The sequence below is a fragment of the Leptodactylus fuscus genome, chromosome 7 (genome assembly GCF_031893055.1).
Source record: "Leptodactylus fuscus isolate aLepFus1 chromosome 7, aLepFus1.hap2, whole genome shotgun sequence".
Classification (NCBI taxonomy): domain Eukaryota; kingdom Metazoa; phylum Chordata; class Amphibia; order Anura; family Leptodactylidae; genus Leptodactylus; species Leptodactylus fuscus.
The window spans coordinates 90,417,886-90,444,066 of record NC_134271.1 but is presented as its reverse complement, the minus strand read 5'-3'; the positions used below and the strand labels follow the sequence as shown (position 1 = coordinate 90,444,066).

Below are 26,181 nucleotides of genomic sequence, written 5' to 3'. Positions count from 1 at the left end.
TTGGACGGGTGTAAAGCAGCAGTGTATAGTAGCAGTGAGGTGGTGTAAAGCAGCAGTGTATAGTAGCAGTGAGGTGGTGTAAAGCAGCAGTGTATAGCAGCAGTGGAGGGGTGTAAAGCAGTAGTGTATAGCAGCGGTGGAGGGGTGTAAAGCAGCAGTGTATAGCAGCGGTGGAGTGATGTAAAGCAGCAATGTATAGCAGCGGTGAGGGGTTGTAAAGCAGCAGTGTATAGTAGCAGTGGAGGGGTGTAAAGCAGCAGTGTATAGCAGCGTTGGAGGGGTGTAAAGCAGCAGTGTATAGTAGTAGAGGTGGTGTAAAGCAGCAGTGTATAGCAGCGGTGGACGGGGTGTAAAGAAGCAGTGTATAGTAGCATGAGGTGGTGTAAAGCAGCAGTGTATAGTAGCAGTGAGGTGGTGTAAAGCAGCAGTTGTATAGCAGCAGTGGAGGGTGTAAAGCAGTAGTGTATAGCAGCGGTGGAGGGGTGTAAAGCAGCAGTGTATAGTAGCAGTGAGGTGGTGTAAAGCAGCAGTGTATAGCAGCGGTGGACGGGTGTAAAGCAGCAGTGTATAGTAGCAGTGAGGTGGTGTAAAGCAGCAGTGTATAGTAGCAGTGAGGTGGTGTAAAGCAGCAGTGTATAGCAGCAGTGGAGGGGTGTAAAGCAGTAGTGTATAGCAGCGGTGGAGGGGTGTAAAGCAGCAGTGTATAGTAGCAGTGAGGTGGTGTAAAGCAGCAGTGTATAGCAGCGGTGTAGGGGTGTAAAGCAGCAGTGTATAGTAGCAGTGAGCTGGTGTAAAGCAGCAGTGTATAGCAGCAGTGGAGGGTGTAAAGCAGCAGTGTATAGTAGCAGTGAGGTGGTGTAAAGCAGCAGTGTATAGTAGCAGTGAGGTGGTGTAAAGCAGCAGTGTATAGCAGCGGTGGAGGGGTGTAAAGCAGTCAGTGTATAGCAGCGGTGGAGGGGTGTAAAGCAGCAGTGTATAGTAGCAGTGAGGTGGTGTAAAGCAGCAGTGTATAGTAGCAGTGAGGTGGTGTAAAGCAGCAGTGTATAGCAGCAGTGGAGGGGTGTAAAGCAGTAGTGTATAGCAGCAGTGGAGGGGTGTAAAGCAGCAGTGTATAGCAGCGGTGGAGGGGGTGTAAAGCAGCAGTGTATAGTAGCAGTGAGGTGGTGTAAAGCAGCAGTGTATAGTAGCAGTGGAGGGGTGTAAAGCAGCAGTGTATAGCAGCGGTGGAGGGGTGTAAAGCAGCAGTGTATAGTAGCAGTGAGGTGGTGTAAAGCAGCAGTGTATAGCAGCGGTGGACTGGTGTAAAGCAGCAGTGTATAGTAGCAGTGAGGTGGTGTAAAGCAGCAGTGTATAGCAGCAGTGAGGTGGTGTAAAGCAGCAGTATATAGCAGTGGTGGAGGGTGTAAAGCAGCAGTGTATTGTAGCAGTGAGGTGATGTAAAGCAGCAGTGTATAGCAGCAGTGAGGTGGTGTAAAGCAGTAGTGTATAACAGCGGTGGAGGGGTGTAAAGCAGCAGTGTATAGTAGCGGTGGAGGGGTGTAAAGCAGCAGTGTATAGTAGCAGTGAGGTGGTGTAAAGCAGCAGTGTATAGCAGCGGTGGACTGGTGTAAAGCAGCAGTGTATAGTAGCAGTGAGGTGGTGTAAAGCAGCAGTGTATAGTAGCAGTGAGGTGGTGTAAAGCAGCAGTGAATAGTAGCAGTGAGGTGGTGTAAAGCAGCAGTGTATAGCAGCGGTGGAGTGATATAAAGCAGCAGTGTATAGTAGCAGTGAGGTGATGTAAAGCAGCAGTGTATAGTAACAGTGAGGTGATGTAAAGCAGCAGTGTATAGTAGCAGTGAGGTGATGTAAAGCAGCAGTGTATAGTAGCAGTGAGGTGGTGTAAAGCAGTAGTGTATAGCAGCGGTAGAGGGGTGTAAAGCAGCAGTGTATAGTAGCGGTGGAGGGGTGTAAAGCAGCAGTGTATAGCAGCAGTGAGGTGGTGTAAAGCAGCAGTGAGGTGGTGTAAAGCAGCAGTGAATAGCAGCGGTGGAGGGGTGTAAAGCAGCAGTGTATAGTAGCAGTGAGGTGGTGTAAAGCAGCAGTGTATAGCAGCGGTGGAGGGGTGTAAAGTAGCAGTGTATAGCAGCGGTGGAGGGGTGTAAAGCAGCAGTGTATAGTAGCAGTGAGGTGGTGTAAAGTAGCAGTGTATAGCAGCAGTGAGGTGGTGTAAAGCAGCAGTGTATAGCAGCGGTGGAGGGGTGTAAAGCAGCAGTGTATAGTAGCAGTGAGGTGGTGTAAAGCAGCAGTGTATAGCAGCGGTGGAGGGGTGTAAAGCAGCAGTGTATAGCAGCGGTGGAGGGGTTTAAAGCAGCAGTGTATAGTAGCAGTGAGGTGGTGTAAAGCAGCAGTGTATAGCAGCGGTGGACTGGTGTAAAGCAGCAGTGTATAGTAGCAGTGAGGTGGTGTAAAGCAGCAGTGTATAGCAGCAGTGAGGTGGTGTAAAGCAGCAGTATATAGCAGTGGTGGAGGGGTGTAAAGCAGCAGTGTATTGTAGCAGTGAGGTGATGTAAAGCAGCAGTGTATAGCAGCAGTGAGGTGGTGTAAAGCAGTAGTGTAAAGCAGCGGTGGAGGGGTGTAAAGCAGCAGTGTATAGTAGCGGTGAGGTGGTGTAAAGCAGCAGTGTATAGCAGCAGTGAGGTGGTGTAAAGCAGCAGTGTATAGCAGCAGTGAGGTGGCGTAAAGCAGCAGTGTATAGTAGCAGTGAGGTGGTGTAAAGCAGCAGTGTATAGCAGCAGTGAGGTGGTGTAAAGCAGCAGTGTATAGCAGCAGTGAGGTGGCGTAAAGCAGCAGTGTATAGCAGCAGTGAGGTGGCGTAAAGCAGCAGTGTATAGTAGCAGTGAGGTGGTGTAAAGCAGCAGTGTATAGCAGCGGTGGAGGGGTGTAAAGCAGCAGTGTATAGCAGCGGTGGAGGGGTGTAAAGCAGCAGTGTATAGTAGCAGTGAGGTGGTGTAAAGTAGCAGTGTATAGCAGCAGTGAGGTGGTGTAAAGCAGCAGTGTATAGCAGCGGTGGAGGGGTGTAAAGCAGCAGTGTATAGTAGCAGTGAGGTGGTGTAAAGCAGCAGTGTATAGCAGCGGTGGAGGGGTGTAAAGCAGCAGTGTATAGCAGCGGTGGAGGGGTGTAAAGCAGCAGTGTATAGTAGCAGTGAGGTGGTGTAAAGCAGCAGTGTATAGCAGCGGTGGAGGCGTGTAAAGCAGCAGTGTATAGTAGCAGTGAGGTGGTGTAAAGCAGCAGTGTATAGCAGCAGTGAGGTGGTGTAAAGCAGCAGTATATAGCAGCAGTGAGGTGGTGTAAAGCAGTAGTGTATAGCAGCGGTGGAGGGGTGTAAAGCAGCAGTGTATAGTAGCAGTGAGGTGGTGTAAAGCAGCAGTGTATAGCAGCGGTGGACGGGTGTAAAGCAGCAGTGTATAGTAGCAGTGAGGTGGTGTAAAGCAGCAGTGTATAGTAGCAGTGAGGTGGTGTAAAGCAGCAGTGTATAGCAGAAGTGGAGGGGTGTAAAGCAGTAGTGTATAGCAGCGGTGGAGGGGTGTAAAGCAGCAGTGTATAGTAGCAGTGAGGTGGTGTAAAGCAGCAGTGTATAGCAGCGGTGGAGGGGTGTAAAGCAGCAGTGTATAGTAGCAGTGAGTTGGTGTAAAGCAGCAGTGTATAGCAGCAGTGGAGGGGTGTAAAGCAGCAGTGTATAGTAGCAGTGAGGTGGTGTAAAGCAGCAGTGTATAGTAGCAGTGAGGTGGTGTAAAGCAGCAGTGTATAGCAGCGGTGGAGGGGTGTAAAGCAGCAGTGTATAGCAGCGGTGGAGGGGTGTAAAGCAGCAGTGTATAGTAGCAGTGAGGTGGTGTAAAGCAGCAGTGTATAGTAGCAGTGAGGTGGTGTAAAGCAGCAGTGTATAGCAGCAGTGGAGGGGTGTAAAGCAGTAGTGTATAGCAGCAGTGGAGGGGTGTAAAGCAGCAGTGTATAGCAGCGGTGGAGGGGTGTAAAGCAGCAGTGTATAGTAACAGTGAGGTGGTGTAAAGCAGCAGTGTATAGTAGCAGTGGAGGGGTGTAAAGCAGCAGTGTATAGCAGCGGTGAAGGGGTGTAAAGCAGCAGTGTATAGTAGCAGTGAGGTGGTGTAAAGCAGCAGTGTATAGCAGCGGTGGACTGGTGTAAAGCAGTAGTGTATAGTAGCAGTGAGGTGGTGTAAAGCAGCAGTGTATAGCAGCAGTGAGGTGGTGTAAAGCAGCAGTATATAGCAGTGGTGGAGGGGTGTAAAGCAGCAGTGTATAGCAGTGGTGGAGGGGTGTAAAGCAGCAGTGTATTGTAGCAGTGAGGTGATGTAAAGCAGCAGTGTATAGCAGCAGTGAGGTGGTGTAAAGCAGTAGTGTATAGCAGCGGTGGAGGGGTGTAAAGCAGCAGTGTATAGTAGCGGTGGAGGGGTGTAAAGCAGCAGTGTATAGTAGCAGTGAGGTGGTGTAAAGCAGCAGTGTATAGCAGCGGTGGACTGGTGTAAAGCAGCAGTGTATAGTAGCAGTGAGGTGGTGTAAAGCAGCAGTGTATAGTAGCAGTGAGGTGGTGTAAAGCAGCAGTGTATAGCAGCAGTGAGGTGGTGTAAAGCAGCAGTGAGGTGGTGTAAAGCAGCAGTGAGGTGGTGTAAAGCAGCAGTGAATAGCAGCGGTGGAGGGGTGTAGAGCAGCAGTGTATAGTAGCAGTGAGGTGGTGTAAAGCAGCAGTGTATAGCAGCGGTGGAGGGGTGTAAAGCAGCAGTGTATAGCAGCGGTGGAAGGGTGTAAAGCAGCAGTGTATAGTAGCAGTGAGGTGGTGTAAAGCAGCAGTGTATAGCAGCGGTGGAGTGATGTAAAGTAGCAGTGTATAGCAGCGGTGGACTGGTGTAAAGCAGCAGTGTATAGTAGCAGTGAGGTGGTGTAAAGCAGCAGTGTATAGTAGCAGTGAGGTGGTGTAAAGCAGCAGTGTATAGCAGCGGTGGAGTGATGTAAAGCAGCAGTGTATAGTAGCAGTGAGGTGATGTAAAGCAGCAGTGTATAGTAACAGTGAGGTGATGTAAAGCAGCAGTGTACAGTAGCAGTGAGGTGATGTAAAGCAGCAGTGTATAGTAGTAGTGAGGTGGTGTAAAGGAGTAGTGTATAGCAGCGGTGGAGGGGTGTAAAGCAGTAGTGTATAGCAGCGGTGGAGGGGTGTAAAGCAGCAGTGAGGTGGTGTAAAGCAGCAGTGAATAGCAGCGGTGGAGGGGTGTAAAGCAGCAGTGTATAGTAGCAGTGAGGTGGTGTAAAGCAGCAGTGTATACAACGGTGGAGGGGTGTAAAGCAGCAGTGTATAGCAGCGGTGGAGGGGTGTAAAGCAGCAGTGTATAGTAGCAGTGAGGTGGTGTAAAGTAGCAGTGTATAGCAGCAGTGAGGTGGTGTAAAGCAGCAGTGTATAGCAGCGGTGGAGGGGTGTAAAGCAGCAGTGTATAGTAGCAGTGAGGTGGTGTAAAGCAGCAGTGTATAGCAGCGGTGGAGGGGTGTAAAGCAGCAGTGTATAGCAGCGGTGGAGGGGTGTAAAGCAGCAGTGTATAGTAGCAGTGAGGTGGTGTAAAGCAGCAGTGTATAGCAGCGGTGGACTGGTGTAAAGCAGCAGTGTATAGTAGCAGTGAGGTGGTGTAAAGCAGCAGTGTATAGCAGCAGTGAGGTGGTGTAAAGCAGCAGTATATAGCAGTGGTGGAGGGGTGTAAAGCAGCAGTGTATTGTAGCAGTGAGGTGATGTAAAGCAGCAGTGTATAGCAGCAGTGAGGTGGTGTAAAGCAGTAGTGTATAGCAGCGGTGGAGGGGTGTAAAGCAGCAGTGTATAGTAGCGGTGGAGGGGTGTAAAGCAGCAGTGTATAGTAGCAGTGAGGTGGTGTAAAGCAGCAGTGTATAGCAGCGGTGGAGGGGTGTAAAGCAGCAGTGTATAGCAGCGGTGGAGGGGTGTAAAGCAGCAGTGTATAGTAGCAGTGAGGTGGTGTATAGTAGCAGTGTATAGCAGCAGTGAGGTGGTGTAAAGCAGCAGTGTATAGCAGCGGTGGAGGGGTGTAAAGCAGCAGTGTATAGTAGCAGTGAGGTGGTGTAAAGCAGCAGTGTATAGCAGCGGTGGAGGGGTGTAAAGCAGCAGTGTATAGCAGCGGTGGAGGGGTGTAAAGCAGCAGTGTATAGTAGCAGTGAGGTGGTGTAAAGCAGCAGTGTATAGCAGCGGTGGAGGCGTGTAAAGCAGCAGTGTATAGTAGCAGTGAGGTGGTGTAAACCAGCAGTGTATAGCAGCAGTGTATAGCAGCAGTGAGGTGCTGTAAAGCAGCAGTATATAGCAGCAGTGAGGTGGTGTAAAGCAGCAGTGTATAGCAGCGGTGGACGGGTGTAAAGCAGCAGTGTATAGTAGCAGTGAGGTGGTGTAAAGCAGCAGTGTATAGTAGCAGTGAGGTGGTGTAAAGCAGCAGTGTATAGTAGCAGTGAGGTGGTGTAATGCAGCAGTGTATAGCAGCAGTGGAGGGGTGTAAAGCAGCAGTGTACAGTAGCAGTGAGGTGGTGTAAAGCAGCAGTGTATAGCAGCGGTGGAGGGGTGTAAAGCAGCAGTGTATAGTAGCAGTGAGGTGGTGTAAAGCAGCAGTGTATAGCAGCAGTGGAGGGGTGTAAAGCAGCAGTGTATAGTAGCAGTGAGGTGGTGAAAAGCAGCAGTGTATAGTAGCAGTGAGGTGGTGTAAAGCAGCAGTGTATAGCAGCGGTGGAGGGGTGTAAAGCAGCAGTGTATAGCAGCGATGGAGGGGTGTAAAGCAGCAGTGTATAGTAGCAGTGAGGTGGTGTAAAGCAGCAGTGTATAGTAGCAGTGAGGAGGTGTAAAGCAGCAGTGTATAGCAGCAGTGAGGTGGTGTAAAGCATAAGTGTATAGCAGCAGTGGAGTGATGTAAAGCAGCAGTGTATAGCAGCGGTGGAGTGATGTAAAGCAGCAGTGTATAGCAGCGGTGGAGGGGTGTAAAGCAGCAGTGTATAGTAGCAGTGGAGGGGTGTAAAGCAGCAGTGTATAGCAGCGGTGGAGGGGTGTAAAGCAGCAGTGTATAGTAGCAGTGAGGTGGTGTAAAGCAGCAGTGTATAGCAGCGGTGGACGGGTGTAAAGAAGCAGTGTATAGTAGCAGTGAGGTGGTGTAAAGCAGCAGTGTATAGTAGCAGTGAGGTGGTGTAAAGCAGCAGTGTATAGCAGCAGTGGAGGGGTGTAAAGCAGTAGTGTATAGCAGCGGTGGAGGGGTGTAAAGCAGCAGTGTATAGTAGCAGTGAGGTGGTGTAAAGCAGCAGTGTATAGCAGCGGTGGACAGGTGTAAAGCAGCAGTGTATAGTAGCAGTGAGGTGGTGTAAAGCAGCAGTGTATAGTAGCAGTGAGGTGGTGTAAAGCAGCAGTGTATAGCAGCAGTGGAGGGGTGTAAAGCAGTAGTGTATAGCAGCGGTGGAGGGGTGTAAAGCAGCAGTGTATAGCAGCGGTGGAGTGATGTAAAGCAGCAATGTATAGCAGCGGTGGAGGGGTGTAAAGCAGCAGTGTATAGTAGCAGTGGAGGGGTGTAAAGCAGCAGTGTATAGCAGCGGTGGAGGGGTGTAAAGCAGCAGTGTATAGTAGTAGTGAGGTGGTGTAAAGCAGCAGTGTATAGCAGCGGTGGACGGGTGTAAAGAAGCAGTGTATAGTAGCAGTGAGGTGGTGTAAAGCAGCAGTGTATAGTAGCAGTGAGGTGGTGTAAAGCAGCAGTGTATAGCAGCAGTGGAGGGGTGTAAAGCAGTAGTGTATAGCAGCGGTGGAGGGGTGTAAAGCAGCAGTGTATAGTAGCAGTGAGGTGGTGTAAAGCAGCAGTGTATAGCAGCGGTGGACGGGTGTAAAGCAGCAGTGTATAGTAGCAGTGAGGTGGTGTAAAGCAGCAGTGTATAGTAGCAGTGAGGTGGTGTAAAGCAGCAGTGTATAGCAGCAGTGGAGGGGTGTAAAGCAGTAGTGTATAGCAGCGGTGGAGGGGTGTAAAGCAGCAGTGTATAGTAGCAGTGAGGTGGTGTAAAGCAGCAGTGTATAGCAGCGGTGTAGGGGTGTAAAGCAGCAGTGTATAGTAGCAGTGAGCTGGTGTAAAGCAGCAGTGTATAGCAGCAGTGGAGGGGTGTAAAGCAGCAGTGTATAGTAGCAGTGAGGTGGTGTAAAGCAGCAGTGTATAGTAGCAGTGAGGTGGTGTAAAGCAGCAGTGTATAGCAGCGGTGGAGGGGTGTAAAGCAGCAGTGTATAGCAGCGGTGGAGGGGTGTAAAGCAGCAGTGTATAGTAGCAGTGAGGTGGTGTAAAGCAGCAGTGTATAGTAGCAGTGAGGTGGTGTAAAGCAGCAGTGTATAGCAGCAGTGGAGGGGTGTAAAGCAGTAGTGTATAGCAGCAGTGGAGGGGTGTAAAGCAGCAGTGTATAGCAGCGGTGGAGGGGTGTAAAGCAGCAGTGTATAGTAGCAGTGAGGTGGTGTAAAGCAGCAGTGTATAGTAGCAGTGGAGGGGTGTAAAGCAGCAGTGTATAGCAGCGGTGGAGGGGTGTAAAGCAGCAGTGTATAGTAGCAGTGAGGTGGTGTAAAGCAGCAGTGTATAGCAGCGGTGGACTGGTGTAAAGCAGCAGTGTATAGTAGCAGTGAGGTGGTGTAAAGCAGCAGTGTATAGCAGCAGTGAGGTGGTGTAAAGCAGCAGTATATAGCAGTGGTGGAGGGGTGTAAAGCAGCAGTGTATTGTAGCAGTGAGGTGATGTAAAGCAGCAGTGTATAGCAGCAGTGAGGTGGTGTAAAGCAGTAGTGTATAACAGCGGTGGAGGGGTGTAAAGCAGCAGTGTATAGTAGCGGTGGAGGGGTGTAAAGCAGCAGTGTATAGTAGCAGTGAGGTGGTGTAAAGCAGCAGTGTATAGCAGCGGTGGACTGGTGTAAAGCAGCAGTGTATAGTAGCAGTGAGGTGGTGTAAAGCAGCAGTGTATAGTAGCAGTGAGGTGGTGTAAAGCAGCAGTGAATAGTAGCAGTGAGGTGGTGTAAAGCAGCAGTGTATAGCAGCGGTGGAGTGATGTAAAGCAGCAGTGTATAGTAGCAGTGAGGTGATGTAAAGCAGCAGTGTATAGTAACAGTGAGGTGATGTAAAGCAGCAGTGTATAGTAGCAGTGAGGTGATGTAAAGCAGCAGTGTATAGTAGCAGTGAGGTGGTGTAAAGCAGTAGTGTATAGCAGCGGTAGAGGGGTGTAAAGCAGCAGTGTATAGTAGCGGTGGAGGGGTGTAAAGCAGCAGTGTATAGCAGCAGTGAGGTGGTGTAAAGCAGCAGTGAGGTGGTGTAAAGCAGCAGTGAATAGCAGCGGTGGAGGGGTGTAAAGCAGCAGTGTATAGTAGCAGTGAGGTGGTGTAAAGCAGCAGTGTATAGCAGCGGTGGAGGGGTGTAAAGTAGCAGTGTATAGCAGCGGTGGAGGGGTGTAAAGCAGCAGTGTATAGTAGCAGTGAGGTGGTGTAAAGTAGCAGTGTATAGCAGCAGTGAGGTGGTGTAAAGCAGCAGTGTATAGCAGCGGTGGAGGGGTGTAAAGCAGCAGTGTATAGTAGCAGTGAGGTGGTGTAAAGCAGCAGTGTATAGCAGCGGTGGAGGGGTGTAAAGCAGCAGTGTATAGCAGCGGTGGAGGGGTGTAAAGCAGCAGTGTATAGTAGCAGTGAGGTGGTGTAAAGCAGCAGTGTATAGCAGCGGTGGACTGGTGTAAAGCAGCAGTGTATAGTAGCAGTGAGGTGGTGTAAAGCAGCAGTGTATAGCAGCAGTGAGGTGGTGTAAAGCAGCAGTATATAGCAGTGGTGGAGGGGTGTAAAGCAGCAGTGTATTGTAGCAGTGAGGTGATGTAAAGCAGCAGTGTATAGCAGCAGTGAGGTGGTGTAAAGCAGTAGTGTAAAGCAGCGGTGGAGGGGTGTAAAGCAGCAGTGTATAGTAGCGGTGAGGTGGTGTAAAGCAGCAGTGTATAGCAGCAGTGAGGTGGTGTAAAGCAGCAGTGTATAGCAGCAGTGAGGTGGCGTAAAGCAGCAGTGTATAGTAGCAGTGAGGTGGTGTAAAGCAGCAGTGTATAGCAGCAGTGAGGTGGTGTAAAGCAGCAGTGTATAGCAGCAGTGAGGTGGCGTAAAGCAGCAGTGTATAGCAGCAGTGAGGTGGCGTAAAGCAGCAGTGTATAGTAGCAGTGAGGTGGTGTAAAGCAGCAGTGTATAGCAGCGGTGGAGGGGTGTAAAGCAGCAGTGTATAGCAGCGGTGGAGGGGTGTAAAGCAGCAGTGTATAGTAGCAGTGAGGTGGTGTAAAGTAGCAGTGTATAGCAGCAGTGAGGTGGTGTAAAGCAGCAGTGTATAGCAGCGGTGGAGGGGTGTAAAGCAGCAGTGTATAGTAGCAGTGAGGTGGTGTAAAGCAGCAGTGTATAGCAGCGGTGGAGGGGTGTAAAGCAGCAGTGTATAGCAGCGGTGGAGGGGTGTAAAGCAGCAGTGTATAGTAGCAGTGAGGTGGTGTAAAGCAGCAGTGTATAGCAGCGGTGGAGGCGTGTAAAGCAGCAGTGTATAGTAGCAGTGAGGTGGTGTAAAGCAGCAGTGTATAGCAGCAGTGAGGTGGTGTAAAGCAGCAGTATATAGCAGCAGTGAGGTGGTGTAAAGCAGTAGTGTATAGCAGCGGTGGAGGGGTGTAAAGCAGCAGTGTATAGTAGCAGTGAGGTGGTGTAAAGCAGCAGTGTATAGCAGCGGTGGACGGGTGTAAAGCAGCAGTGTATAGTAGCAGTGAGGTGGTGTAAAGCAGCAGTGTATAGTAGCAGTGAGGTGGTGTAAAGCAGCAGTGTATAGCAGCAGTGGAGGGGTGTAAAGCAGTAGTGTATAGCAGCGGTGGAGGGGTGTAAAGCAGCAGTGTATAGTAGCAGTGAGGTGGTGTAAAGCAGCAGTGTATAGCAGCGGTGGAGGGGTGTAAAGCAGCAGTGTATAGTAGCAGTGAGGTGGTGTAAAGCAGCAGTGTATAGCAGCAGTGGAGGGGTGTAAAGCAGCAGTGTATAGTAGCAGTGAGGTGGTGTAAAGCAGCAGTGTATAGTAGCAGTGAGGTGGTGTAAAGCAGCAGTGTATAGCAGCGGTGGAGGGGTGTAAAGCAGCAGTGTATAGCAGCGGTGGAGGGGTGTAAAGCAGCAGTGTATAGTAGCAGTGAGGTGGTGTAAAGCAGCAGTGTATAGTAGCAGTGAGGTGGTGTAAAGCAGCAGTGTATAGCAGCAGTGGAGGGGTGTAAAGCAGTAGTGTATAGCAGCAGTGGAGGGGTGTAAAGCAGCAGTGTATAGCAGCGGTGGAGGGGTGTAAAGCAGCAGTGTATAGTAACAGTGAGGTGGTGTAAAGCAGCAGTGTATAGTAGCAGTGGAGGGGTGTAAAGCAGCAGTGTATAGCAGCGGTGAAGGGGTGTAAAGCAGCAGTGTATAGTAGCAGTGAGGTGGTGTAAAGCAGCAGTGTATAGCAGCGGTGGACTGGTGTAAAGCAGTAGTGTATAGTAGCAGTGAGGTGGTGTAAAGCAGCAGTGTATAGCAGCAGTGAGGTGGTGTAAAGCAGCAGTATATAGCAGTGGTGGAGGGGTGTAAAGCAGCAGTGTATAGCAGTGGTGGAGGGGTGTAAAGCAGCAGTGTATTGTAGCAGTGAGGTGATGTAAAGCAGCAGTGTATAGCAGCAGTGAGGTGGTGTAAAGCAGTAGTGTATAACAGCGGTGGAGGGGTGTAAAGCAGCAGTGTATAGTAGCGGTGGAGGGGTGTAAAGCAGCAGTGTATAGTAGCAGTGAGGTGGTGTAAAGCAGCAGTGTATAGCAGCGGTGGACTGGTGTAAAGCAGCAGTGTATAGTAGCAGTGAGGTGGTGTAAAGCAGCAGTGTATAGTAGCAGTGAGGTGGTGTAAAGCAGCAGTGTATAGCAGCAGTGAGGTGGTGTAAAGCAGCAGTGAGGTGGTGTAAAGCAGCAGTGAATAGCAGCGGTGGAGGGGTGTAAAGCAGCAGTGTATAGTAGCAGTGAGGTGGTGTAAAGCAGCAGTGTATAGCAGCGGTGGAGGGGTGTAAAGCAGCAGTGTATAGCAGCGGTGGAGGGGTGTAAAGCAGCAGTGTATAGTAGCAGTGAGGTGGTGTAAAGCAGCAGTGTATAGCAGCGGTGGAGGGGTGTAAAGCAGCAGTGTATAGTAGCAGTGAGGTGGTGTAAAGCAGCAGTGTATAGCAGCGGTGGAGGGGTGTAAAGCAGCAGTGTATAGCAGCGGTGGAGGGGTGTAAAGCAGCAGTGTATAGCAGCGGTGGAGGGGTGTAAAGCAGCAGTGTATAGTAGCAGTGAGGTGGTGTAAAGCAGCAGTGTATAGCAGCGGTGGACTGGTGTAAAGCAGCAGTGTATAGTAGCAGTGAGGTGGTGTAAAGCAGCAGTGTATAGCAGCGTTGGAGGGGTGTAAAGCAGCAGTGTATAGTAGCAGTGAGGTGGTGTAAAGCAGCAGTGTATAGCAGCAGTGAGGTGGTGTAAAGCAGCAGTGTATAGCAGCGGTGGAGGGGTGTAAAGCAGCAGTGTATAGTAGCAGTGAGGTGGTGTAAAGCAGCAGTGTATAGCAGCGGTGGAGGGGTGTAAAGCAGCAGTGTATAGCAGCGGTGGAGGGGTGTAAAGCAGCAGTGTATAGTAGCAGTGAGGTGGTGTAAAGCAGCAGTGTATAGCAGCGGTGGACTGGTGTAAAGCAGCAGTGTATAGTAGCAGTGAGGTGGTGTAAAGCAGCAGTGTATAGCAGCGGTGGAGGGGTGTAAAGCAGCAGTGTATAGTAGCAGTGAGGTGGTGTAAAGCAGCAGTGTATAGCAGCGGTGGAGGGGTGTAAAGCAGCAGTGTATAGCAGCGGTGGACTGGTGTAAAGCAGCAGTGTATAGTAGCAGTGAGGTGGTGTAAAGCAGCAGTGTATAGCAGCGGTGGAGGGGTGTAAAGCAGTGGTCTTGGAACACTGAAAATGTCTTCTGTGTAGTGGCAAATTAAACTTCTCTATCTGGAAGTCTGATGGATGTATCTGGTTTTGGCGATGCCAGGAGAATGCTACTGCCTGACTGCACTGTGCCAAATGTGGTGGAGGAGGGATGATGCTATGGGGTTGTCATTCAGTGATTTGCGTACACCCCTTGGTTCCACTGAAGGGAAATCTTAATACTCTAGCATACCAAGACATTTTGGACAGTTTTGGAAACAGCCTGTTGCTATCCCAGCCTGACTGTGCTCCAGATCACAAAGCACTGGATGAGTGAGTTTGGTGTGGAAGAACTGACTCGCCGGCACATCAACATCATCAAACACTTCTGGGATAAGCTAGAATGGAGATTGTGAAGCAGGCCCTCATGTCTAACATTTGTCTGACCTTACAAATCTGGATGAACTGGCAAAACCTTCACAGAAGAGTGTAAGTTGTTTTAGCTGGAACAGGGGTTTAACTTCATAATAATGTCTATGGACCTAAAATGGCCACTTAGAATGGATCCTACCGAGGACCCCTGCACTGATGACAGGAACTACTATGATGGCGTCATCTTGGAACAACTGGGGCAAATGACTTAATGTTACCTAAGAAACCAAATCTTCCACAGCCAGTATTAACGGGAAGGCTTGAGCTTAGTTTTGCCTAGTACCTCTAAGGAGAGTCCATTCATTGTATCCTCGTGTGTATTTCCCTCTAGGTCAGGAATTTCCCTGAAAAGGGAAGCAAATAGGTTTGTGGAAGAATTAAGAATATTATATTGTAGCAGTTTCCTCCATGTGTCATTTGCTGAAGATTGTCCTGTCATTACCAGCCCCATTCTGAGTGTATTGCATAAGACACGTGACAAGATGCTGCCTCACAGCCCGAGCACAGGTTACCACAGGTCGGTGTCACTTCCTCTTATGTTATCCGTTGCTCTGGGGGCTGTCAGTCATTCTAATATGAGTAAGGAATTCCTGTCATGTAGTCAGACGTTTCTTAAGGTGCCCATACACCTATAAGACTAAAGGTGGCCAGAACTAAAGAAAGACGTTGCAAGTGGCAAACTTTTTTCTATACATTTTTTACACTACGAGGCCCATGGCTGAGCGCTGTCCGTGACCTGTGAAAAACCTAAGACATGCATTACTTTTTGATGGAAATATAGCTCTGCCTGGATGCCACCCTGCCGCTGACTTGGCTGTGTGAATATTATAATAATGTGGCCTATATATAAAGATAACCCAAGACCCATAAAACCCCAACATCTAGTGATCTGCTCTGTCAGCATCAGATGGTGGTGGCTCTCGTGTGTGCCACGATTCTGTCACAGTGTGGATCAGATCACCTTGGCAAGTCGCGATATAATCTTCAAGATACAACAGAGATGTTCTTACTGAAAGCTTACTACTGTGCTCAATATCGCCCCCTGCTGAGTCATGCATAGAAAGATTGGAGGAAGGAAAGTGACAACGGCTCAGCGTATACTGTAGCCTTGCAGAACTGCTAAGACCAAGAAGCTGGTGTCCTGTATATGATTCTTTAGGGGTCATATTGGTGTAATACATAGTCATCGGGGATAAAAGACTGTAGGAGGTGCGATGATTCCCCCTTTGTGTAGGTTTGCTGCTGAAGCGGATGGTAACAAAAATGAATTTTCAAGGTACAAGTTGCCATGGAAACGAATTGCTTGTGTCAGCAGCCATCAGTGATTGCAGACAAGTCTGCGGTATGTATGAGTTAATGAGCGATGCTCAGTTTCGTGTATCTACATTCTCAGTTCAACTCAAGTGAGTGTGTGGCTGACAGGGGAGGCAAATGTCAGGAAATTTACTGACCCTAAACAGCCACATTTCTAGAAATTGCTATATTTAACTCTATCTATCTATCTATCTATCTATCTATCTATCTATCTATCTGTCTGTCTGTCTGTCTGTCTGTCTGTCTGTCTGTCTGTCTGTCTATCTATCTATCTATCTATCTATCTATCTATCTATCTATCTATCCTGGTCGATAGTTTGTTGGCAGTAGATCCTGATTTCTCTGTTATGTCCTTTGTGCATGTCGCCAACATACATTTGTCACTATTTTATCCTTTTGGGCATATTCCAGATTGATATCAGTCATATAAAAGAACATTACAATTCTGTCTTTCAATACTCAACCACTTTAATGATCTCTGCTTGCTGCAAGTGAATTAGAAAATTCTTGTTTTTAGCCTGACAAATTTCCTAACAAAGGCACAAAGATCTGCAATCCAATATTGGGCTGTCCCAACAGCAATATCATGGCTTGGTGCTCAGAAGGCACAGAAATGATGAGGCTCTACTACAAAAATCAGAATGGGCCCTGCACTGCGAGACTGAGGTTCTGTATTGAGCATTTTCTTATTACGGGCAGACTATTTTCTCAATATATCTCTATTGGAGAGCTTTGTTTTCCTGACCAAACAATATCATTCTAGCTGTCTCTAGCCACCTCTAGGGATAGATCATTACCGTGAATGTATACCGCCAGTACTGTGTGCAATATGAGTATGAAGTATAGTACTGTACTGTAAAGTGACAGCTGCAGATAGCCGCTATGCAGTGTTAAGCCAAGCGGAGGAAGCATTTGAATACTGAGCCCCTTTCCCACATGGACTCCATAGCAGTCACTGCTATGCTCTGTGTATATTGTAGGTATTCCACTGGGGCTCAATATAAAAGCCACAAGACGTCATATGCAAAATGCTAAGATTTAGGGGCTGTGCAGATCACCATCACTGTCCCCAAATGGTTACTGACTTTTCTCGGTGACCGAATTGTGACTAACACAGAGAAATGTGCCTAGGAGTAACAGGATCCTTGCAGACTACAGGGACGCTCAGTGTATTGTGTATGCGCCTCATGTACACTGTAGTCTGGCCATGACCCAAGTGACATCAGACCCTTCCCATCACTTATGAATCATTCATCTGCTCTAATCTATCACATTCTGAATAGGAAACTCATCAGTAAGATTGACCGGAGACGTTGGGAAGTAGATACAGGAATGATAAGAATACTGAATCTATATACTAAGAGACTAAGTATGCGGTGTGATGCAAATAAAATCCTAACTACATGGGTACATGGTGACCTCATGTCAAATTGTGAAGTCATATGATCATCCGAATTAGGTCAGATACATTATATTATGTACAAAAAATGTAAAGTGAGAAAATGGGGCTTAGACTGGAGCCACACGGGTTGGAAAAATCGTGGCATTTTACAATATCTGCAAAGTGGATGTGAATCCCATGCCCACTTTGCATTTAAAACCGCTGCGCAGACACGCTGCGATTTTCAAAACCGGCATGGTTTTGGAAATCGCAGTTTATCAATTATATCTACGTAAATGTCGGCGACTTCCCCATAGATATAATGGTAACAGAAAATCCACGGAGGAAAACTCCATGAACTCTCTGTTCAAAGCGCTATGGGAAGAACCGTGATGCGTTCCCACCGCGGTTTTTCCCACAGCGCTTTAGCGCTATGGATTGTCCCATGGGGCCTTAGTCTTAAAGTGGATACCCATGCAGGAACACCATGTTACCATTTATATATGGTCTATTAAAGCATGTCCGCCAATTTATGGCATAGAAAAGTTTGTGCCAAGAACTGCTTGTTGCCTCTTACGTGCTGCTTTCCTGGAAAGTGGGCATGTTGGGCCTGGATTTATGAGGAGAGGCATAGTGTAGATGTGAATCTATGGGACACAGGATACAAAGACATGTCCTTAATTTCTGAACACATATGCCTCTCAACAATTAGCTGAATTTCCACACCAGCACACAAAAGTAAACTTCCCTGATGTGTATATACATTACTGTATTGTCGTTACGTATCTTTTACCGATCCCAAGTAACTGCACTCATTATTTTGCTACTGAAGCCATTACATTACGTATCTTATACTGATCCTGAGTTATATGCTGTATTATATTTCAGAGCTGCACTCACTATTCTGCTGATGGAATCAGTGTGCTTACATTATTCATCTTGTACTGATCCTGTGTTACAGCCTATATTATACTTCAGAGCTGCACTCATTATTCTGCTGGAGGAGTCAGTGTGTGAACACATCACATTAGTTATATTGTATTGATCCTGAGTTACATCCTGTATTGTACTCCAGCGCAGCACTCACAATTCAGCTGGAGTCACTGTCTATATACATTACATTATTTATCATGTACTGATCCTGAATTACTGCCTGTATTATACTTCAGAGCTGTATTTACTATTCTGCTGGTGGAGTAAATGTGTACATACATTACTTATCATGTGCTGCCCTCAGTATTCTGTTGGTGCGATTGGATTTTTTTTTTCAGCAAGCTTGTCGTCTGACACCACCCCAAGCATTTTAGACTGAGTTCATGTATACACGACATGTATTGTATTTTCCCTTCGTCTGGTACTGAAAAGACAGAGGGATTCTGATGCCAAACTAAATCCCTTAGTTTTCTATGAGCTCCATTGTGGCACGTGGGACAATAGTTTTTACACTGGATGGTGCTGGACCGGATCAAAAAATGTTAAGTGCAGTGCAGAGGATGTGCTCATGTGAACACACTCTTAACTGAGCTCCTATAATTTAAGGGGTAGTTACATTATTTCCTACACAAGATTACCTGACCTAGTTCTACTCACATTTGCAGATTTGGTGCATTCTATTCCAGCCATCTTGTGAGCTAAATGTATACTAGACTGTACTGCTACATTGCAGCAAACTATACAGAGAAGAGAAGTTTGTGCTAAGGTGCCTAGCATATAAAACATTGCCTAAACTGGATCCAACTGTAACAAACCCTCAGGTCTGTACAGGTTTGTCATATAACACTGCAAATTGGTACAAGGCCTGCCTAAAACCCTTGCCTTTTTCTTGGCAGCGATTGGTGCCCGTTGGTCTTTATTTCATGGTGAAATGGATCAGGTTCTCATCCTCGTCATATCACAGGCGTAGCTATAGTGGGTGCAAGGGTAGCAATCGCTACCGGCCCTGGACCCTGACAGTGCCCCAAAAAGCTGTCTGTTGTATAAAAATAGGGGCCCCATTACAGATTTTTCACTTGTGCCCAGGAGCTTCAACATATGCCTCTGCATCATACATTGAATCCAATGCACGGAATATTCTGGAATTTCCACTTTGTCATTTGAAATGTTGGAAATTTTAGAAGCCTCTGGAAATGAGATGGAGAGGAATTAATGCTAACGAAAGGAGGAAGGTGGATTGTGCTGCATATACGATGAGCTCAGGGGCTTCATGTGATCTGATTTGGTTACAGTCAAGGAATTTCTTTATTAAAAAGCTTGGGTAGTTTCCGCAGCGGTTAGATGAGGTTATTGATGCTCTTCCTTCTAGATAATCCTACCTTAAAAAGTAGAGAACTGCTCCACCTACTGGGTAAAGGAGGAACATCATTTTCACTCCCTTTTCAGTATTTTTAAACCTGAGTTTCTTCTGTGTTCTATTAAAGGGGTTGTTTGTACCCCATCAAATTTCCAGAGGATAGGTCATCAGTATGTGAGCTGTCGATCAGTATAGGATCAGAAGGTCAGACCCCGCACAGATCATCTGTTCTAGCAGCCATCTTGTGCCATCTGTCCATTAACAGAAGACCTGTGCGGGGTCCAGGTGTTGAATCATGTGGATAGGTCATCAGTATGAAAATTTGATTTGGGGCTAGACTACCCCTTTAAGCTCTGATGCTTTTGCTGGTGATATTTAGTGTTTGAGGTTCATGTCTTACTTTTGTGAGTTCAGAACAACTGTTTTCCACTAAAGCACCAGATATACATCTTTGAGCTCTGCTATTAGTACATACCCAATCTCATTAAAAACTGTTTTGTTTTTTTCTCTCCACCATGCTTTTGACTGCAGCTCTGCTTGTTAAATTGACTATTCTGTACAGATTATGTTCACCTCTACGCTGGATCCTCTGTTGCAGTGTCCACCGAAAATTGGTGAAGGAAAAAGTCCTGCACAGATGATTTTTTTTGGTCTGCCTGTTTCAGCTAGAAAATGACAAACACTAGATGGACCATATTCTAGTCAATGAGGATTACTGGGCTCCTTGTGTAATTGCTGTTTTATCAGTCCATCTCTACATTGTTTGGGTCCCCTGATGCACCTCAACAACAGAGCAGTAAATGCACTTTACTAAGAGTAGGGTAGTGATCCTATGATACATATCATACATCCATATCATACATATCATATCATTTTGCAGAAGTGAAAGGTTTGCATTTCTGTGCATATGCCCTCCCCCCTCCCTCCCTCACACAGTCAGGTCACCATGCCCCCATTACCTTTCCAAATGTTATCAGCAGCAGTTTGTGCAGATACCGGGACCTGGAGGACCTGGAGTGACACCATCCTCACAGTCTAAGGTCCTGTAAGGTCCATTTTAATATTACCGTATATACTCGAGTATAAGCCGAATTTTTCAGCCCAGTTTTTGTGCTGAACCCCCTCCCCCCCCCCCTCGGCTTATACTCGAGTCAGCAAAAAAAAAAAAGAGGGGGGGGTCTATGACCAGCCACAATATTAATGTATTGAATCTCCCATAAAATAGTGAAAAAGAAAAAAAAAAAGATTTAAAAAAATAAAAGTTCTAAATCACTCCTTTCCCTAGAATACATACAAAAGTAGAAAATTACTGTGAAACACATATACATTAGGTATCCCTGTGTCTGACAGGGCCCGGTCTACTGAATATAGGGTATCTGCAGTGCTCCTGTTCTGGAAGGGGTGGACAGACAACCAAAACACCCCCTCCCCTTTCCCAGTACCCAGTAACTACTGCGCCCAAAAACTCTGACCATTTTAATTTTTGAAATTTTCCAGTAGCTGCTGCATTTCCCCCCTAGGCTTATACTCGAGTCAATAAGTTTTCCCAGTTTTTTGTGGTAAAATGAGGGGGGTCGGCTTATATTTGGGTCGGCTTATATTCGAGTATATACGGTAGCTCAGCAGTGTTTTGTACATACAGGTACTAGATATAGGTACACAGGGCCGCCATCAGGAATTTTGGGGCCCCATACAGCCTAAGTGTCTGGGCCCCCCCCCCCTACCTTATTTTGCGACATACCAATTCTGTATTACATTTCCCTTTATTTAGCAGCATTACAAGGCTTAATCAGATTCTATTTGCAGGTAAAATCTGCCACGTGTGACCGCGCCTATAGAGAGCCAACACCATCTATAAGAGCCCTCCTAATAAATCCTCAGGGCTTTTTCACGTTGCGTTTTTGGCCTCCCTTGCCGGGATACATTGGTAACCAGTCAGAATCAGCTGTCAACTTATCCCTGTACGAAGAACTGGCCATTAAAAAAAGGGGGGGGCCTGCAGTTCTCCGTGCAGGGATAAGTGGGGAGCTGATTGTGACTGGTTACCAACGTATCCCGGCAAGGGAGGCCAAAAACGCAACGTGAACACTCCTTTAAAGTGAAAGTCCCATCCCCAAACAGGCTGCTATGCTAGTACCGTAGCCGCCTACATCATTATTATTCTCCAGCTAAAAACTTATATATTATATATTATAATGCCGCACACCCGATGTCCCAACAATCCCCACCCCCATCCACCTTCTAACATCTTTCCATTGCCCCCTGTACCCATACCTCCCAACTTTTGAAGAACCAAAAGAGGGACAAAATGTGCTTTGCGCGCCGCGGGAAATTTAGCCCCACCCACTGTTATGTTGACTCCGCCCACTCATTAATTTTTTATGTGCCCGCACACTGTATAATCCTAATCCTCCTATAGTCACCCGTAAATTATATGTCCCCCCTCCATCCCCCCTCCTCTGGACGCAGATCTGAGTTGAAACAAACAGGATATACAATGAATGCTGCCGGCGCCAGGGGGCCCGGGCCCCCCCCATTTTTAAATTTGGCCGGGCCCCTGACGCCAGTAGCAGTAGTACTGGCCTATCGGCGGCCCTGTAGGTACAGGTTATAGACTTAGGTAGCAGCAATAGCAGATTCTGAATCTACTCTGATGACAACCTTCACAGCTAAAAGGGAAAAAAAAAAACCACTTGAGCATTGCTTTATCTATTTAGCAGGAGAGGAAGACCCATAGACTGACATTTAGGGTTTCTAGTATTACAGGGCAAATTCTCTTTACATTGGAATTGAGAGTTATCATCAGTTCCGTCTTCCATTTACAGGACATAACACTGTATATGATCTGTCGTCAGGGTCATAGCTATAAGGGGTTCAGAGGTGGAAGTCTCTACCAGGCCCCAAACTTCCATCTGCCCCATAAAATATGCCACTATTTTAAAATGCAAAAGGAAGGCATTGGCCCCATTACAGTGATTGCATCAGGACCCAGGAGCTTTAATGACGCCTCTATCTGTGAGCATGGGGCGGTCACATAGTCACTGATGTAAATGTACTAAGAACAGGAACATTATGGACAAACTGGGGGAACTTCCATAAAAAGAAACACTACTCTGAGGTGGGTGGACAGCCATTTAGGGGAATTGTAAGGAAGTACAACTCGTGTTCAAGGAATAGGAACCAGATTCAGTAAATGAATTGGGTAACAGTGTTACGTTTTCACACAAACTTATTACTAACCATTGCATTTCCCACACTTGTAACCTCGGGGGTGTACGGATTTAATACTCTTTATTTCTATGAGGACGTCAAGAATAGTTTAGAAACTTTCCCACATAGGTCAAAAGTGAGGACAGACTATACAGAACAGAGAAATCCTACATTATTTTAAGAATTTAAGAGTCTTATCTTCAGATGTCTGAGCTCATAAATCCATTAAATGAATGTGAATATGTCCTTAGTAAGGGAAAGCATTGCTTCTAGGGGAGAGTAGTATCTCAGGAGCACATGGAGTCCCCGCGGCTGACCTGAGACCTTAGCATACCTGTATTATTGGTATCAGGAGAACACTGTTGGTATTAATGTATATATCTTTATGGTCCTTTCTAGTACATGCCCTGGGATGGCGAATTTATCCTGTCACATGGTGCCACCTTAATGGCTGCTTCCAGAGATGATCCAGAATGTGGTCCAGGTGAGATGAAGATTCTTCTAATTTGTTAGAGAAGCAATACATAGTGGGCAAATCTTTCAAGGATTGCACTTCAGAATTCTGACATCAAAAAGTCTTAAAATTTTATTATTTACTTTAATACTTTTTTTTGTCAAAAAATGTTGAGACATTTTCCATTTCTACGAAACCCATAAAACATATCATGACAGAAGAGTTAGCATTAAAGATGGTCAAACACTGTGTAACATTTGATGTGCAAAACTACGCAACGCAGCAAAACTAACTTCAAATTTCCCACCATCATAAATCTGTGACATAGTATGATGGATATGGATATGTAATATATTCTGGTGTCCTCTAGTGGACAGCTACAACTACAATACAGAAGGGATCATATGCCATATACTGCATATAAGAAACGTACAAGTCACTGCGTTTTGTGACTGTTAGATGATATGTTATATTGTATAGAGTACACAACCACACACTGTTGATCCTAATAATTCATTCATCTAGTTCAGTAGAACTTCATAATATGAACCTCATCCGCTGAAGAACCTCCTGCTGGTGCAGAACCTGATAACACTACCTCATCTGCTGTAGAACATCCTAAAATATACTTCAGATGCTGCAGAACTATATAATACACACATAGTTTCTGAAAAATCTCATATTACACACTACAGCTGTTGCAGAACCTCATTATAGACCCCTACTGCTGTAGAACCTCATGCTACTCATGTCAGCTGCTGCAGTACCTCATAATCCATGTCTCAGCATTTGCAGAGGGTCATAATACTGCTGCTATAGAACCTGATAATACACACCCAGTTGCGGTAAAATCTAATAATACACTGGGTTTTTGTGATAGGTGGTTGTGTATTGACAATGTACCATAAAATGCAGTGGTGTAGCTAGTCTCAAGCACTTGGATCTTTACCCTGATACCCTATGCACTTCTACCTTCTGCTTCTTTATGGTGTTGATACAATTGTAAACCACTGTTGTCTATTACTGCTTCCTAAAGATAGGTCATTATTGCTAATATCAGATCTGTGAGGGTCTGACACCCGGCACCCCCAAGATCAGCCATTCTCAGTTCTGATTCGCAGAGAATGGAGTGAGAAGCAGACAGAACAGTTCTCCGTGTAGTGGAGTCACTGTAGCTTAGCTCCCATTCAGATAAATAAGAGCAGATCTGCAGTAGCTGGTCTGACCACTACAAAGAGAACATATCTGTCTGCTTCCTGCTCTACTCTTAGAGTACTAGCTGCTGAGAACAGCTGATCGGTGGAGGTGCCGGGTGTCAGACTCCCACTAATCTGATACTGATGGCCTATCCTTAGGATCACCACTCTATAGCTACAGAAAGGTACACTTGTAATAAGTAAGATCTTATGTAAGAGGAGTGGCCAGCTAGCAGGGGTATTGTGGCTAGCATGGGGGCATTATGTTTATATAACATTAGTTTTATATGGTAACCTTCTCCTTAGACTGTGGCACATATACCAGGCAATCCAGTAAGTATAAAGATCATTTGTCTGATGTGGGAACTCTTTACCTTTAGGGATATCTGTAAACTTTCATGATGCAGATCGGTATCAATGGTTTGACCCAAAGCTGTGGAACTCTGCTCTGTCCATTGATGACTTTGAAATGGGCAGACTCCTCTTCTCCGTGGATGCAGAACGTGTCCCCTGTCAATTTGACGATGTCATTTTTTCTCCTGAAACCTCTTTTCGGGTACAACTCAAGGAGACTCAGTCAGATGTTCAGCTGAGGAGCATTTCTGTGCTGGGACAAGTAAGTTCATTAAAATACAGTGTATATATATATATATATATATATATATATATATTCTTGAAAATAAAGGATTGCTTTGTGTATACAGCTCCTATGCAAATCTAGGTGTCTCCATGGTTACTAAATGCTGCCAAAAATCTCAGACTTCAGCTCTTGGAGCATGATTGAAGTAGTAGTTCTGCAGGAGAACCACAGGTGGGCGACAAAGTGCCTCATCCATGGCTGTCTTAAAAGTGCATGTATTTTTTAGTGTAGAAGAGGAGTCCAATTGGCCTACCAGAGTAGCAAAGGATCCTCCAGTAGTGTCAGCCTGTAACAAAATAATGTCCTAGCACAGGGGTCAGCAACCTTCAGCACTCCAGCTGCTGTGAAACTACAGCTCCCAACATGCTCCATTCACTTCCATGTGAGTTCCAAGAACAGCAGAGCAAGTATGCATGCTGGGAGTTGTAGTTTTACAACAACTGGGGTACCGAGGGTTTCCTACCCCTGTCCTAGCACAAGACACCTATTTGTGAAGGGTACTATGGTCTATTTCCTAGTGTTTGTTGGAGGATGAGCCTTAGATGGGACTCTGTGTAGGAGGGAATAGTGAGTACCACACAACAACTTGTATTACTAAAGCTAAGTTCATATCTACGTCTGACTGTCCATTGTTCTGGTCTGTCGGAGGACCAGAACAACGGACATGTGGACGTCTACAATAGGGAACATATATACAGAACCCAATGGACCCCATAAACAGTGAGATCTGTTGGGTGTCTGTAGTGCGTGAAGGACTTTTTCATCTACCGATTTTAGGCAGAATCTGCAACTCCATCGCAGATGTGAACTTACATGAAATCTGATTCGATTTTTGTAAAGGAACACTCCAGGCAATATATTTATGTGTCTGCAGGCCTAGTACAGAGTTTAAAGGAACCAAATCTTTGTGTCATATTCTAGACCAGGGGTAGGTAACCTTTTATGGATAGTGTGCAGATTAAAATACAATAATAAAGGACTGGGTACTCGATGTGCCGTGCAATAATCAATAATCCTACATAAGTTATTATAACAGGACTTGAAGCTGTAATGTAGACAGTAGATGACCTCAGTATTACAGCTGTGTGAACCTGAAAAAATTCTAACAAAATAGTGTAGCAGAATGCCAGGACACCTATACATATTACAATGCTCCTTATTGCCCCCTTTACACTGTATAATGCTCCTTATTGCCCCCTCTATACAGTATAATGCTCCATATTGGCCCTTATACACAGTGTAAAGTCCCAGTATAAGTTCCCCACACAGGATGTTGCCCTATTTGTGCCCCCCCCCCCGAGTATTAAGCCAATCAGTGCCCCACACAGTATTTCCTACCTACCTTGTGCTTTATTCGTGTTGACTGCTCCACCCCATTTCCTCAGCCTCCAGCACCCGCACGTAGCGATCCTGTCTATAGTTTTGCAGTGAGTTACACATCACTGAGCCTCTTCTATAGTATACCACAGGGCCGCTTTAATGCTTTGGGGAGCCCTATGCAAATGGGCCCCCAATGCCCCTTCCCCTGGTAATTTAATTTCCCCTGCCTCCTCAACCACATTAATACGTTAAGTTAATTAAAAAATAAAATAAAATACTCATCAAACTTCGTTCTCGTGGACATGGAGGCTCAGGCTGTAATGTCTGCAGCTCAGCACTCATTGTGTTTCCCTCTACACAGGTAGAATTTAAATCACTGCCTGCCGCCCGGAACAGTGGGACAATACCCGACATGTGGGACTGTCCCGCTTGATCCGGGCGACTGAGGGAGCCCCGCAACCATTGGGCCTGGGTGCACTCCGCAAACTAAAGCAGTAGCTTTGAAGGCTAAGTGACATGTAAGTCACATGCCAAGCTATGGACGGGATTTGCTATGTTTGGGTCCTGGAGGTCGACAGAATGGAGGTGGAGCAGAGGTGGTTGCACATGGGTGAGAAGCTGCTGTGCCACAAAGCTATGGTTCTTTGCTTGTGTGCTGTTCTAGACCTTCAAACAACAGGTAAGACTTGTAACACAGTGCTTCAATTTTGTCTTAAGATGTGCATACCACAGACTGCCTGCAGAGGGAGCAAAGAAGCCATAGATGTTGTACAGTAATATCAGGTGATATATAAAACAGGGATACTAAGAATTTTATATAGAAACACTAAGAAATTCTCCAACTTTGGGGGAATTCATAAAGACTTATGTCACTAGTTTCTTACCAGCGACCACTGAAGCCACTGTATGAATAAGGATAAAACACAGCAGCAAGATTCACTCGCTATGGTAGTGGTCTAACATCTTATTGCATACTGGGGGTTGCCGGTTTGCTACAATA

General features: G+C 46.4%; 1 protein-coding gene across 1 annotated transcript in view; it reads left to right on the top strand.

The window, feature by feature from the left end:
• The window catches only part of AMN (amnion associated transmembrane protein), a 65,877-nt gene that overhangs the window by 31,338 nt on the left and 8,358 nt on the right, over positions 1-26,181 (top strand). Inside the window, exons 4-5 of the mRNA XM_075280681.1 lie at positions 21,971-22,055; positions 23,602-23,837. Of these exons, the coding sequence (XP_075136782.1) occupies positions 21,971-22,055; positions 23,602-23,837 (321 nt within the window). The remainder of the gene's footprint in view (positions 1-21,970; positions 22,056-23,601; positions 23,838-26,181) is intronic.